The 16,794-nt window shown below is 39.5% G+C and overlaps 1 protein-coding gene across 1 annotated transcript in view; it reads right to left on the bottom strand.

Annotated features, from left to right (window-relative positions):
• Nucleotides 1-1,614: 1,614 nt before the first annotated feature.
• The window catches only part of YEATS4 (YEATS domain containing 4), a 28,999-nt gene continuing 13,819 nt past the window's right edge, over nucleotides 1,615-16,794 (bottom strand). Inside the window, exon 7 of the mRNA XM_033221313.1 lies at nucleotides 1,615-2,266. Within this exon, the coding sequence (XP_033077204.1) occupies nucleotides 2,097-2,266 (170 nt within the window). The 3' untranslated portion in view covers nucleotides 1,615-2,096. The remainder of the gene's footprint in view (nucleotides 2,267-16,794) is intronic.

Below are 16,794 nucleotides of genomic sequence, written 5' to 3' on the forward strand. Positions count from 1 at the left end.
GATACCTTCCTTTGAGAAATCTCTGTTCAAATCCTTTGCCCATTAAAAAAATTTTTGTTGACTTATAGAAGTTCTTTGCAATGTCACAGTGAAATCCCACCAAGATTAAAGCCAACAAAGAAATAAGAGCCAGTAGAGTAAGACTGAGCCATGAATACATATTTTGAACCGCTGTATGCATATGCATGAAGTCAGACCTACCTACATGGACTTTAGTTTTATGAACCAATACATTTGAACCAATACATTCTTGGGGGGCTAACTAGAATAATGATTGCCTGTGCCAACTCCTCAAGTAGAATGGGGCTTTCCCTCATGTCATTTTCCTGATCTATCCCCAGGTCCTATGCTGTAGTGTGGGGAATCTTATCATGATGAGCCTGGTAGGTAGGCATGGAGATAAAAGGTGCAGAGAAAAATGAATGATGCCTGGCACAATTAAAAGTACCACTACGAAGCCTCAGAGGGCTCTGGCCGAAATTTCAGACCACAGAGGCCTTTGTACGTCCTCCGTAATAATTGTAAAAGTCACAACTTTAAAAAATAAAGCCACAAAGTAAAAAGTAACCAATCCATCAGGACAGATAAGAAAGTATTTTTATTCCTAGGTTGCCAAGATGGTTCAGCCAACATACCTTTAAAGATTAGGTATTAATGAATGTTAAAAGTAGATGAGTCCAAAAGTAGAGGACTTGCTGTGTGGATTTGAACAGAAGAGGCTAAAGAGGAGAGGGTGGGAGTAGTGCATGAAGCTAATGCACAGCTGCAGCTGCTTCCCATATGTCTCTATGAAATATTTAATTTTTTTTTTTTTTTTTTTTTTGAGACGGAGTCTCGCTCTGTCACCCGGGCTGGAGTGCAGTGGCCGGATCTCAGCTCACTGAAAGCTCCGCCTCCCGGGTTTACGCCATTCTCCTGCCTCAGCCTCCGGAGTAGCTGGGACTACAGGCGCCCGCCACCTCGCCCGGCTAGTTTTTTGTATTTTTAGTAGAGACGGGGTTTCATCGTGTTAGTCAGGATGGTCTCGATCTCCTGACCTCGTGATCCACCCGTCTCGGCCTCCCAAAGTGCTGGGATTACAGGCTTGAGCCACCGCACCCGGCTTTTTTTTTTTTTTTTAAGATGAAGTCTCATTCTGCTGCCCAGGCTACAGTGCAGAGGCGCGATCTCGGCTCATTGTAACCTCTGCCTCCTGGGTTCAAGCAATTCTCCTGCCTCAGCCTCCCAAGTAGTTGGGATTACAGGCATGTATCACCACGCCCCGCTAATTTTTGTATTTTTAGTAGAGATGGGGTTTTACCATGTTGGCCAAGCTGGTCTCGAACTCCTGACCTCAGGTGATCCGCCCACCTTGGACTCCCAAAGTGCTGGTATTACAGGCGTGAGCCACCATGCCTGGCCCCTAAGAATTAATACATTTGTATGTGAAGAATAATGACACTGTGATAGGCAGAACAAAACTTATGATATAACCTTTACCATCAAAGAGCTTCTATATGTGACAATGAGTGCCAATGAGAGATATGAGGTCACAATACTATAAAGATACTTTAATTGTATTGAGGGTGTTCCAGAAAGTCTTCAAAGAGGAAGAAACACATCAGGAGGGAGAAATAGGATCAATAAACTACATTTATTGACTACTTACTGGACACATCATATACAAAAAAGATTGGATGGGGGCAGGTAAGAACTTGAAGAAATTAAATATATACATTAAGTTTATCACTAATTCTAACTACTAGAGAAGTACAAAATTTGTACAAGTAATACTTTATAATGAAATGCTGATGCCTGTCAAAAGGGTAATAAGCTATACATATACTACAATAAACATTTTTTAAAATTGCACTTAATATCATAGAATTTCCTTAAAATGGGTTGGTAAAATGCCTATATGCATCCATTCTTACACATGTACTTTCCATTAAAGATTGCTTAAACAGTACAAATTCCTATTGCTGAGAAATTCACGGTCAACAGCTATATATGAAGTTCCTCTAAGAAACGTCATAGCATTTGCAGTAAGTCCATTTCTCCAGTGAAGCCCACCTTATTTTCAGTTTAGCTTACTACCAAGTTCTCATGAGAACTGTTTATATGTCTTTTGCTTGGTCATCTTCTTCAAGTTTTCTGATTTCATTTTTTAAACAATTTATAGTTTCACGACTTGCTTTTAATCTCTCCTTAAGCTCTGCAATCTCAAAGCTTGTTTTTTTCTTAGCAGCTTCTAATTTTTCTCTGGTTTTCACTTCAAGCTCTGCAACTAAAGAAAACAAATATTTGACTAAAGTATTTTTCTCACATGTTTAAGATATATGATAGGGTAATATATGATAGGGTAATAAATATGGCATTTCCTGGCGACAATGTTTCCATGATGAAATGTGGATAACTTAAGAATTACAACATTAAACATGAGTGCAGGTTGGGGTAGGGGAAGAATGTCTGAATTCCCAAGAGCGGATCTAAGATGTTTACTACAACTAAAAATGAAATTCTGGGCCGGGCGCAGTGGCTCATGCCTGTAATCCCAGCACTTTGGGAGGCCGAGATGGGCGGATCATGAGGTCAGGAGATCGAGATCATCCTGGCTAACACAGTGAAACCCCGTCTCTACTAAAAATGCAAAAAATTAGCCGGGCGTGGCAGCGGGTGCCTGTAGTCCCAGCTACTTGGGAGGCTGAGCCAGGAGAATGGCGGGAACCCGGGAGGCGGAGCTTGCAATGAGCCGAGATCGCGCCACTGCAGTCCAGACTGGGCAACTGAGCAAGACACTGTCTCAAAAAAAAAAGAAATTCTGATCACCAACTCACAGTTAAAATTTTAAGACATAATGTCCTCTTTTCCATACACATACTAAGACTGAAATAAGGGGGCACAAAACCCAAGATATATCAGCTAATAAGAGGTGACTGGGTGCAGTGGCTTATGCCTGTAATCCTAGCACTTTGGGAGGCTAAGGCAGGTGGATCACTTGAGGCCAGGAGTTCGAGACCAATCTGGCCAACATGGCAAAATCTTGTCTTTACCAAAAATACAAAATTAGCAGGGCGTGGTGATGCACACCTGTAATCCCAGCTACTCTGGTGGCTGAGGCATGAGAATCACTTGAACTTGGGAGGCAGAGGTTGCAGTGAGCTAAGATGTTGCTAGTGCACTCCAGTCTGGGCGACAGAGTGAGAGTCTGTCTTAAAGGAGGTGGCGGGGGGGAGGGGAGGAGCGCTAACTACACGTATTCTTAAATTTATATACAGGTAAAACTTTTTTTTTTTTTTTTTGAGATGAAGTCTCGCTGTCACCCAGGCTGGAGTGCAGTGGCACGATCTCGGCTCACTGCAACCTCTGCCTCCAAGGTTCAAGCAATTCTCCTGCCTCAGCCTCCGGAGTAGTTGGGACTACAGGTGCATGCTGCCACGCCCAGCTAATTTTTTGTATTTCAGTAGAGACGGGGTTTCACCATGTTGCCCAGGCTGATTGTGAACTCCTGAGTTCAGGCGATCCACCCTCCTTGGCCTTCCAAAGTGCGGGGTTACAGGTGTGAGCCAAGGTGCCCGGCCCAGGTGAAACTTTATAAACAAAATCACACTATCAAAACAAGCCAATACCTTTTTTTTTTCAAATAGGTAGCAATAACTGCTAAAAGCTGAATCCCAGCTCTGCAACTTACAAGTTGTGACACTGTAAGCTATTTCACCTATGTTCCTTACTTATGAAACAGAAATGATAATGGAAAATACTTCGTAATATTATTTGTTGAGAAAATTTTTGAGACAGGATCTTACTCTGTCACCCAGGCTGGAGTGCAGTGGTGTGATCTTGGCTCACGGCAAACTGTGACTCCTGGGTTCAAGTGATCCTCCCACCTCAGCCTCCCAAGCAGCTGGGATTACATGTGTGAGCCACCACACCCAACCTGTTAAGAAGACTTAATGAATTAATTTATGCAAAGTACCCGGAATACTGCCTGGTACAGAAAAAGCCCTATCAACTATTGTTATGAGAACAGAGAAACATTAAATGATATTTGAAACTATCCAGGACAAAGTACTAAAGAAACATTACTGCAAAACAGGATACATCTATTTAAATATGCCACTTGGATATGCAGCATGATGTTTTACAAAGAAAAATATCTTCTTGTGTCTAACATTTCCATCTTGTGGACGTTTTTGGTAACTGCTGCTGCTCACTATTAAAGTATACTTATATTTTCATAAATATAAGATGGTCACTAATGGAAGCCAGATGGTTTGGTGGGAAAAAACCCAACTATGGAATCAGAAAAGACCTGAGTTCAAATAAACCCTTGCTCCCTTATTAGCTGAATACTGGCATTTCTAAGTCTCCATCAATCTCTTTGTCTATATGATACAGTTAAAACTAGGTATTTCTCAGAGGATTTACGAGGATTACATGAAGTAATTATATGTAAAGCATCTAACACATAAAAAACATGCAATAAATATTAATGAATTCTTTCCTTATTTTGCTCATTGCTGACGACTTGCTTTTTGTGACTGCCAAAACAATTTATATTTTACTTCGTAATTCTTTTCATTCTCTTAAAAATTATATTTATACATAGGTAGTACATACAAGATTACAAATTAAAAGGTTAAAAACAGTACATAGTGAAAAAATATGCCCTTCTACTACACTTGTTCCCCAGCATGCCACGATCAATCAGTGCTTCTTCCCAGAGATAATCACTGTTGGGTTCTCTGGTATCTTCCCAGAAATAATCACTGTTGGGTTCTCTGATATCTTCCCAGAAATAGTCTGCTGATATACAAAGCATATACCCAAGTGCAGTTTCTTCTTCTTCCCAACACAAGTGGTATCATTCTATACACACTGTTTTGCACCTTGCTGTTTCACTTAACATTATACGTGGAAGCTCATCCTATAACACAGAGCTGTCTCATTCTTTTTAATGACTACAGAGGACCTAATTGAATGGATATACAAAATTCATTTAGTCTGCCCCCTATTGATGTACATTCAGAGTATCTCCATTTTTTCTTTTACAAACAATGCAATAATGTGTATGCTGTGAATAATCATTTTAGTATATTTGTAGGATAAATTCCTGGAAAAGAATATATATGTACTTATAATTCTAGAAGAATGTCAAGCAACTCAAAAGGATCTACCAATTTATAATCCCATTAGCATTGTGTCTGTTTCCCTACTGCATCAACTTTTTGGTCTTACCTAACCTGAAAGGTTAAAAACAGTATTTCAGTATAGTCTTAATTTACATTCATCTTATTACTACTGGGGCTGCCTCATCTTTGTTATAATATTTGAGACATTTCTCCCTTTCTACAAATGATCTGTTTTCCCTTTGCTCATTTTCCTATTGGGTTATTGGCCTTTCTTATTGATTCATAAGAGCTATATACAGCTTTATACAGTAGTATCCCCTCATCCATGGTTTCATTTTCCATGCTTACAGTTACCCACCGTCAACAGCGGTCTGAAAACAGGTGAGTACAGCAGAATAAGATTTTCTGGGGGGTGGGGTGGGGGAAGAGCACACATTTACATAACTTTTATTAGAGTTCATTGTTATAATTCTTCTATTTTATTAATTATCATTGTTAATCTTTTATTGTGCCTAATTTATAAATTAAACTTTATCATAGGTACATATGTATAGGAAAAAACAGTATACAGGGCTTGGTACTATCTGCAGTTTCAGGCATCCACTGGGGTTCTTGGAACGTGTCCTCTCCAGATAAAAGGGGACTACTGTATGTTAAGAAACTAGTCATGTGTGACATGAGTACATTTTCTATGGCTTGTCACTCTTTAGAGTTTGCTCCCAGTGCTTTTTACTACGCAGAAATTTGTATTCCCCTGTACCCTCTCTCCCCACATCAATTTAAAAAACACACTGAATGATATGCGCTTTGTTAGATGCTGGGGTACAGAGGCAGGAAACAGGTAAGAAAAAAATGCACTAATGTCATGAGGTAATCATAGGGAACGACAAGAGTAGATTGGATTCAAATCAAGTAGAAAGGGTGAGTTTTATGAAGGGTGGCTTCTTGGTAGTAGTAACATCTAAACTAAATTTTAAACAATGAGAAAGGAGTTAGGTAAAAGAAGCGGGCATACAGGCCCAGGAAGCAGCATAAAAACAAGGAGTCCTGTATAGCTATAAGCGGTAGTTTTAAAACTAGCCAGGGAGACCTGATTAACTCAGTTGTCAGAAGGACGGCATTCACTGCAGATGTAACATAGATTCATGTTGTTTGATTCATGATACTTTTATTTTTGACAACTTGTAAGACTGCGAAGGGCACTAGATGTTTGGAAGAAGACATGAGTTAGTTAGCAATGAGATCCTGGGGGAAAACATTTTAAAACTTCTTTTAGCTTGTTCCAGTGTTCTGCTTCCTATGTGTTAAATGCTTACACACAAAAAAAGAAAAGTTTCTGTTTTTAATTTCCCAATGAAGTCTCAATTTCGAGAAAACAAATCTAAAGAATTACTATTATAAAGTCAGTTCAAATTACTGGTTAGGAGACAGACTATCAGGCTTTTTACAACTTATTAGTTAAGCGGACAGATTTGGGGTTTAAAATGCAGGCTCTACTGGGTAATTTTGGGCAAGTTATCAAGTCTTTCTAGAGTCTTTACCTACAAAATGGTGCTAGTCATAGTATCTCCCTCCTAGGATTATTTAGAGTATTCAACAAGTTAAGAAAGGGAAAGTGCTTGACAGGTACATAGTAAACTCTCAGTAAGTGTTTACTATCATTTTTATTACTTCTTGAAGAAGCAACTAAAAAGCTAGATCATTAGTGCTTAAATAAACTTCCAATATACGCCATAATAAATATTCTCTATATAAAAATACTATTAAATTTTTGGAGCCTAAGTTCTGAGGACTGCTGGGGATCAAGTTCTGATTCTACTAACTAGCTGTGTGACCCTGGGCAAGTTTCTTAACCTCTTTGTACCTCAGTTTCCTTTTCTAAATATTACCTAATAAAGTTGTTATAAAGTGAGTTTATATATGTACAGACTCAGAAGAGTACAAATAGTAAGCACTAACTCTGATATTTTATTATTACTAAATATTGACTATCATATGCCCTCAAATTGTTACAACTATACATACATTTTTTAGACCTTTGATTAACATTCCCAGATAGCTTTCCTAAAAAACTAAATTTATACTCACAAAACAATTCATGAGAATGCAAAGTTTACTATATTCTTAATCGGTACAACTATTAAAAATTCCTGGCTGGCACGGTGATTCATGCCTGTAATGTCAGTACTTTGGGAGGCTGAGGTGGGAGAACCCTGCCTCTACAAAAAAAAAAAAAAATTGCCAGACGTGGTGACACATAACTGTAGTCGTAGCTACTGCTTGGGGAGCCAAGGCAGGAGGATCATGTGAGCCCACAAGTTTGAGGCTGCAGTGAGCTATGATCACGCCACTGCAACCTAGCCTGAGAGACAGAGTGAGACCCTGTCTCTAGGGCAAAAAAAAATCCTTTTGCTAATTTGATAGGACAAATGTAGTCATTTATTACTGTTTGGTTTGCATTCTTAAAGTTATTAGCAGGGCCAAATATTTTATCATTTTATTTACTGATGCTCTCTTCTTCTGTCTGTCTGTCCATATTTTCCGCCCATTTATCTACTGAGGTTTAACATGTTTTTCTATTTATCAATTTTAGCATTTAAAAAAAATTAATTCTTTGCCATATTTTCTGCAAACTTTTCTTCTTTGCCTTTTTGAAATGTAGAAATTAAATATATTTAATAAAGTCTATCCTTCTTTTAATGTGATTTTTCCTCACACTTTAAATTTAGAAAGTCCTCCCTAGCCAGGATAGCCAATAATCTAATTTTTCGAAAAACAGGCTGACTGATTTTCAAAAAACATTTAAATATCTTTAACAAAACTGGAATTTGTTTTGGTAAGTACTATAAAGTGATGATCAAAATTAAGTTTTCCTCCCAAAAGCTGACCAATTATGCCAACACCATTTATGGAATTAGACTTTTCTCCCTTATTGATTTGGTACTGTTAAGAAAATGAACTAAATGTAACTTATTGATAAAATGTAACTTATTGATAAAAACTTGCCAAGGTTATACAGCTCCATACATAAGATTTAACACATCGAAACAGATTTACAGCCTTTTCACAAAATACATTATTTATACCTACTTGTTATACATAAATAAATAATAGTTTTGTCAAAAACAGAAAAATGTGAGCACTTGAATTTTGAAAGAGAATTTTCCACCATGAATGGGCACATTTCATGGTATGAGAGAAAGAAGTGATCAATAACGAAGCACACAGTAGTGCTTTTTACCTTTTCAAAGTGATCATATACTTAACTGTTTTATGTTCATAACATTTGTTGCAGATATAGAAATTAAAGCATACAAATTTTCAATGACTACCCAAGTTGCAAAATTATAATTAGTACCCAGATCTTTTAAGTCCTAACCAAGTGTTTTATGAAAATATAAACAAAACACTGCTATAACCACTAACTGTTAAGCAGCAATTCCCTCCCCACTTCATTACCATTCCTCCACCTCTTCTTTTACTGGATCACTCCCTTTCAGCCTACAAATATTATTATTTCCCCCTGAAAACAATACCCTCTTGACCCCGTATCTTGCTTCTGCTACTGCTTCAAAGACTACTGTTCCCCTTTACAGCCAGGCTTCAAGACAGAGTTGTCTATAGTGTCTGTCTCCAATTTATCTCATCTGATATTCTCTTATCCACTTCAATTGATCTTCTGACCTTATTATTCACCTTACACTGCTCCTGTTAAGATCATCAAGGAGCTCCATCTTACTCTATCCAATTACTGGGCCCTCATCTTAATTGACCTACCAGCAGTATTAGACACTCTCTAGTTCTTGATACACTTTTCTCATTCGGCTTTGAGGACATGACATGTACCTAGTTTTTCTCCCTCCATATTTGCTGTTTGTTCTTCATTCCCTTTGCTGGTTATCTCCTCAATTTTTAAATTTTGGAGTGCCTATGTCTCTCAGTCTTTGGACCTCTTTTCTATCTTCACTTACTCCTTTGATGATACCATTTGGTCTCATAATTTACAATTCTATTAACTTTCAAATTTATGTCTCCAGCCTAGACCTCTCCTCTCTTTGAATGCCAGTGTGCAACATCCTTCTCAACATCTCAACTTACATGTTTTACAGGCATCGCACACCCATCATGTCCAAACTTGCACTTTTTTTTTTGAGACAGAATCTTGCTGTATTGCTCAGTCTGGCGTGCAGTGGCATGATAACAGCTCATTAAAGCCTTGCCCTCCTGGGCTCAAGTAATCCTCCTACCTCAGCCTCCTGAGTAGCTGGTACTACAGGAATGTGCCACCACACTCAGAAAATTTTTAAAAAATTTTTTGTAGAGATGGGGTTTCGCTACATTGCTCAGGCTAGTCTTGAAGTCCTGGGCTCAGGCAATCCTCTCACGCTGGCCCCCATAAAGTGCTGCGATTATAGTCATGAGCCATCACACCTGGCCAGCCAAAGCTGTACTCTGAATCGCAAAAACATCTGTGTAAAAAGCAATGACTTTTTTGGAGTTCCTCAGGCCCAAAACCATGTAAGTCATCCTTTGCTTGTCTTTCTCCAATACCTTTCTCCAAATTATTCAAACGATCAGCAAATCCTACTGTACCTATTTTCAAAACAGGTCCAAAATCTAATGTCTTCCCCTATGCTATCACTCTGGTCCAAGCCACCATTCTACCAAATCTGAATTATTGGGACAGCCTCCACACTACGACTTCTCCTTCTATTACATCTGCTTTGCAGAACCAGGGTGATGTTAGTTTGGGGAGGAAGTGGAGCAAGATGGCGGAACAGAAGCCTCCACCAATCGTCCTCCCAACAGGAATACCAAATTTGACACGTATCTACACAAAAGAGCACTTTGATAAGGAGGAAAAATCAGGTGAATGATCACAGTACCTGGTTTTATCTTCATATCACTGAAAGAGGTGCCGAAGAGGATAGGAAAGACAGTACTGAATTTCCAACACCACCCCTCCCTCACCCCCAGCAGCGGCTGCACAGTGCAAAGAGAGAATCTGTGCACTTAAGAGACGGAGAGCACAGCGATTGGGGGACTTTGCATTAAAATACAGTGCTCCCAACACTGGGCAGAACTCAGCCAGCGCTCACAGAAAGAGTATTTACACGCCCTATCCAGAGAACTGCTCATTCCCGTGGTCAAAACTTGAGTTTTGGCAAGCCTCAAGCCTCACCCCCTTGGGATAAAATGCTCTGGGGTCCTAAATAAACTTGAAGGGCCATCTAGGCCACAAGGACTGCAACTCTTAGGCAAGGCGAGTGCTGTGCTTGACACCAGTAGACTTGGGGGACACCTGGCTTAGTGAGACACCAGCTGGGGCAGCTAAGGGTGCTTGCACCACTCCTCCCCCAGCCCCAGGCAACACAGCTCATGGCTCGGAAAGAGATCCTCTCCCTTCCACTTGAGGAGAGGAAAGTGAAAAGACGACTTTGTCTTGCAACTTGGATAGCAGCTCAGCCACAGTAGGATGGGGCATTGGGCAGAGTTGTGAGGCCCCAGGCCTTAGCTCCCAGACATTTCCAGACACACCCTGGGCCAGAAGAGAACCCAGTGCCTTGAAGAGAAGGAACTAGTCCTGGCGGGATCCATCATCTGTTGACTAAGGAGCCTTTGGGCCCTAAATAAACAGCAGCAGCAGCAACCATGTAGTACATGCTGGGGGCCTTGGGCAAGACACAAGATATGCTGGCTTCAGATGTGACCCAGCATATTCACAGCTGTGGTGACAAGGAGAGACCTCTCTTACTTGAGAAAAGCAGAGGAAAGAGTAAAGGGGACTTTGTCTTACTTTGGTACCAACTCGGGGACTTTGTCTCAAGCTTTGGTACCAACTTCCCAATTCCAGGCCTTGGCCCGTGGATGGCATCTCTGGACCTACCTAGGCCAGAGAGGAGCCCACTGCCCTGAAGGGAAAGTCTCAGGCCTGGCAGTATTCAACACAAGCTGACTGAAGAGCCCTTGGGCCTTAAGTAAACATTGGTGGTACCCTGACAGAACTCCTTGTGGGCCTGTGGTAGTTGCTGGACACAGGGAAAGAATCACCTGCCTGGAAAAAGGGGAGGGAAGAATGGGAAGGACGCTGTCTTATAGCCTGGGTGCCAGCTTGGCCACAGTAAAACAGAGCATCAGGATTATTCCTAAGGTTTCCAACTCCAGGCCCTGGCTCCTGGACAGAATCTCTGAACCTACCTGCGGCCCAGGGAAACTCAGTGCCCTTAAGGGATGGACACAAGCCTGTTGACTTCATCACCTGCTGATTATAGAGCCTCAGGGCCTCATGCAAATATAGGTGGTGGTCAGGCAGCAGTTACAGTGGGCCTTGGGCAAGACCCAGTGCTGTGCTGGCTTCAGGTCTGACCCAAGGCAGTCACAGTGGTGGTGGCCATAGGGGTGCTTGTGTCATCCCTCCTCAGGTCCAGACAGTTCAGCACAGAAAGAGAAACTCCGTTTGTTTGGGAGAAAGTAAGGGACGAGAACAAGAGTCTCTGCCTGCTAATCCAGAGGATTCTTCTGGATCTTATCCAAGACCACCAAGGTGATACTCTACAAATCTGGCAAGAACCACAGCATTACTGGGCCTTGGGGTATCCCTTAATGCAGATATGGCTGCAGTGACCAAAAGTTTAGATCACAACACGTAAGTTCCTTCAAACACCTGGAAAGCCTGCTCAAGGACAGGTACAAACAAGCCTAGATTGCAAAGACTACAACAAAAAACTAACTCTGCAATGCCGAGACATTGATGAATATCAACAAGTATTAAGACCATCCAGGAAAACATGACCTCACCAAACAAGCTAAATAAGGCATCAGTGACCAATCTCTAACAGAGATATGTGACCTTTCAGAAAGAGAACTCAACATAGCTGTTTTGAGGAAACTCAAAACAAATTCAAGATAACATAGAGAAAGAATTTAGAATCCTATCATATAAATTTAATAAATAAATGGAAATAAAAATAATTGAGCAGAAATTCTGGAGTTGAAAACACCACTGACATATGGGAAGAATGCATCAGTCACTTAATAGCAGAACTGATCAAGCAGAACAAAGAATTAGTGGGCTTGAAGACAGGCTATTTGCAAATACACAGTGGGAGGGGACAAAAAAAATGAAGCATATCTACAAGATCTAGAAAATAACCTAGACAAGGGGAAATCTAGGCCAGGTGCAGCAGCTCACACCTATAATCCCAGCACTTTGGGAGGCCAAGGAGGGAGGACTGCTTGAGCCCAGGAGTTTGAGACCAGCCTGGGCAACATGGCAAAACTCCATCTCCACCAAAAAAAAAAAAAAAAAAAATTAGCTGGGCGTGGTGGTGGCATGTGCCTGTGGGTCTCAGCTACTCAGGAAGCTGAGGTGAGAGGACTGCTTGAGCCCAGGAGGTGGAGGTTGCAGTGAGCCAAGATCATGCCACCGCACTCCAGCCTGGGTGACAAAGTCAGGCCCTGTTTCAAAATAAAAAGGTGGGGTGGGGGTAGAATCTATGAGTTATTGACCTTAAAGAGGAGATACAGACAGGAGTAGAAAGTTTATTCAAAGGAATAATAATAGAGAACTTCCCAAACTCAGGAAAAAATATCAATATTAAAGTACAAGGTTATAGAACACCAAGGAGATTTAACACAAAGAAGACTACCTCAAGGCAGTTTATAATCAAACTCATACATCTCAAGGATAAAGAAAGGATCCTACAAGCAAGAGAAAAACAAAAACAAATAACATACAATGGAGCTCTAATACATCTGGCAGTGGACTTTTCAGTGGAAACCTTATAGGCCAGTAGAGAGCGGCATGATATATTTAAAGTGCTGAAGGAAAAAAAGACTTTTGTCCTAGAATAGTATATCTGGCGAAAATAGCCTTCGAACATGGAAAAATACTTTCCCAAACAAAAGCTGAGAGATTTCATCAACACCAGAGCTGCCTTACAAGAAATGCTGAAGAGAGTTCTTCAAACTGAAAGAAAAGCACGTTAATAAGTAATGTGAAATCATCTGAAGATACAAAACTCACTGGTAAGTAAACAGAAAAACAAAGAATATTATTACATTGTAATTGCGGTTTGTAAACTATGCATGTCTTAGGTAGAAATATGAAAAGATGAACAGATCGAAAATAATAACTACAATTTTTCAAGACATAGATAGTAATAAGATAGAAACAACAAAAAGTTAAAAGTGGGGAGATGAAGTTAAAATATAAAGTGTTTATTGTTTTCTTTTTGCTTGCTTGTTTATGCAATCAGTGTTATGCTGTCATCAGCTTAAAACAACGGGTTATAAGATATTATTTGCAAGCTTCATGGTAAGCTCAAACCTAGAAACATAAAAAAGAAACACAGAAAATAAAAAGAAATTAAAATATACCACCAGAGAAAATCACCTTCACTAAAAGGAAAACAGGAAGGAAGGAAAGAAGAAAGAGAAGACGGTCCAACAATCAGAAAAATAAAATGGTGTAAGTCCTTACTTACCAATACTAATGAATGTAAATATCAATATCAATGAATGTAAATGGACTAAAGTCTCCAATCAAAAGATACAGAGTGGCTGAATGGATGAAAAAACAAGACCCAATGACGTACTGCCTCCAAGAAACACACTTCGCCTCTAAAGACACACACAGACTGAAAATAAAGGGATGGAAAAAGATACTGCATGCAAATGAAAAAAAAAAAAAGATATTGCATGCAAAACCAAAAAAAAGCAGGAATAGCAATACTGACATCAGACAAAACAGATTTTGCAAAACAAAAACGATAAAAAGAGACAGGGTCATTATATAACGATAAAGGAGTCAATTCAGCAAGAGGATATAACAATTGTAAACATACATGCACCCAACAGTGGAGTGGTCAGATACATAAAGCAAATATTATTAGAGCTTAAGAGAGATAGACCCTAATACAATAATACCTGGAGTCTTCAACATCCAACTGTTAGCATTGGACAGATCATCCAGACAGAAAATCAACAAAAAATACCATTGGACTTAATCTGCACAATAGGCCAAATGGACCTAATAGGTATTTACAAAACATTTCATCAAATGGCTACAGAATACACATTCTTCTCCTGAGCTCATGGATCATTCTCAAGGATAAAGACCATATGTCAGGTGACAAAACAAGTCATAAAACATTTAAAACAAAAACAAACAAACAAGTAATGTGAAGTATCTTCTCTGACTATAATGGAATAAAATTAGAAATCAATAACAAGAGGAATTCTGGAAACTATACAAACACATGGAATTTAAACAATATGCTTCTGAATGACCAGTGGGTCAATGAAGAGATTAAGAATTGAAAAATTGGGTCAGGTTTGGAGGCTCACACCTGTAATCCCAGCACTTTGGGAGGCTGAGATGGGAGGATCACTTTAGGCCAGGAGTTCAAGACCAGCCTAGTAAACACAGCGAGATCCCCAGCTCGAAAGAAAGAAAGAAAAGAAAAAAAAAGAGAGAAAAAAAAAAGGAAAGAAGGAAAGAAAGAGAGAGAAAGGCAAAAGAAAAGAGAAAAGAAAAGAAAGAAGGAAGAAAGGAAGGAGGAAACTGAAAAATTTATTGAAACAGATAATAGTAACACAACTCAGCAAAAGCAGTATTCAGAGGGAAATGTGTAGCTTTTAATGTCTATATCAAAATAGAGGAAAAACTTCAAATAAAAAATCTAACGATGTATTGTAAAGAATGAGAAAAGCAAGAGCAAACCAAACCCAAAGTTAGTAGAAGAAAAAAGATCAGAGCAAAGATAAATAAAATTGAAATGAAGAAAATGAAACAAGAAGTTGGTTTTCTGAAAAGATAAAACTGACAAATCTTTAGCCAGATTAAGAAAAAAGAGAGAAAACTCAAATAAAATAAAGGATGAAAAAGGAGACATTAAAACTGATAGTGCAGAAACTCAAAGGATCATTAGTGGTTACTATGAGCAATTATATGCCAATAAATTGGAAAATCTAGAAGAAATGGATAAATTCCTAGACACATACAACCTACCAAGACTGAATCATGAACCCAAAACCTGAACAGACCAATAACAAGCAACAAAATTGAAGCTGTAGTAAAAAGTCAAAGAAAAGCCCAGGACCCAATGGCTTCCCTGTTGAATTTTACCAAACATTTGAAGAACTAATACCAACCCTACTCAAACTATTCCAAAAAACAGAGAAAATAATACTTCCAAACTCATTCTATGAGGCCAGTATTACCCTAATACCAAAACCAAAGGCACATCAAAAAAAGAAAACCACAGGCCAATATTCTGGATGAACACTGATGCAAAAATCCATAACGAGGCCGGGCGCGGTGGCTCAAGCCTGTAATCCCAGCACTTTGGGAGGCCGAGACGGGCGGATCATGAGGTCAGGAGATTGAGACCATCCTGGCTAACACGGTGAAACCCCGTCTCTACTAAAAAATACAAAAAACTAGCCGGGCGATTTGGCGGGCGCCTGTAGTCCCAGCTACTCGGGAGGCTGAGGCAGGAGAATGGCGTAAACCCAAGAGGCGGAGCTTGCAGTGAGCTGAGATCGGGCCACTGCACTCCAGCCTGGGCGCGAGACTCCGTCTCAAAAAAAAAAAAAAAAAAAAAAAAAAAAAATCCATAACGAAACACTAGCAAAAAGAATTCAACAACACCTTAAAAAGATCATTCATCATGACCAAGCAGGATTTATCTATCCCAGGGATGCAAGGACCGCTCAACATAAATCAATCAATGTGATACATCATATCAACAGAATGATGGACAAAAACTATATGATCATTTCAATTGATACTGAAAAAGGATCTGATAAAATTCAGCAGAAGTCAAATTAGCCTTGTTTGTAGATGATATTATTATTATTTATTTATTTTGAGATAGTCTCACTCTGTTGCCTAGGCTGGAGTGCAGTGGCACAATCTTGGCTCATTGCAACCTCCGCCTCCCAGGTTCAAGCAATTCTCCTGCCTCTGCCACCCGAGTAGCTGGGATTACAGGCACATGCCACCACGCTCAGCTAATTTTTGTAGTTTTAGTAGAGACAGGGTTTTGCCATGTTGGCCAGGCTGGTCTTGAACTCCTGACCTCAGGTGATCTGTCTGCCTTGGCCTCCCAAAGTGCTGGGATTATAGGCGTAAGCCACACACCCAGCCTGTAGATGATATTATATTTGGAAAAACCTAAAGGCTCCACCAAAAAAGCTATTAGAGTTGATAAATTCACTAAAGTTGCAGGATACAAAATCAACATACAAAACAATCAATACCATCTCTATATGCCAACAGTGAACAATCTGAAAAAGAAATCAAGAATCTTATTTACCAAGGTTACAAATTAAATAACTAGGAATTAACCAAAGAAGTGAAAGATATGTACAATGAGAAATATAAAACAGTAATGAAAGAAATGGAAGAGAACACACAAAAAGGAAAGATATTCCATGTTCATGAACTGGAAAATCAATACTGTTAAAATGCCCATACTTCCCAAAGCAATCTACAGATTCAATGCAATCCCTATCAAAATACAAATGATATTCTCCACAGATATAGAAAAAAAAACCCTAAAATTTATGTGGAACCACAAAAGATCCAGAATAGCCAAAGTTATCCTCAGCAAAAAGAATAAAACTGGAGGAATCACCTGACTTCAAATTACATTACAGAACTACAGTAACCACAACA

The sequence above is a fragment of the Trachypithecus francoisi genome, unplaced genomic scaffold (assembly GCF_009764315.1).
Source record: "Trachypithecus francoisi isolate TF-2019V2 unplaced genomic scaffold, Tfra_2.0 Lachesis_group11, whole genome shotgun sequence".
Taxonomy (NCBI): Eukaryota; Metazoa; Chordata; class Mammalia; order Primates; family Cercopithecidae; genus Trachypithecus; species Trachypithecus francoisi.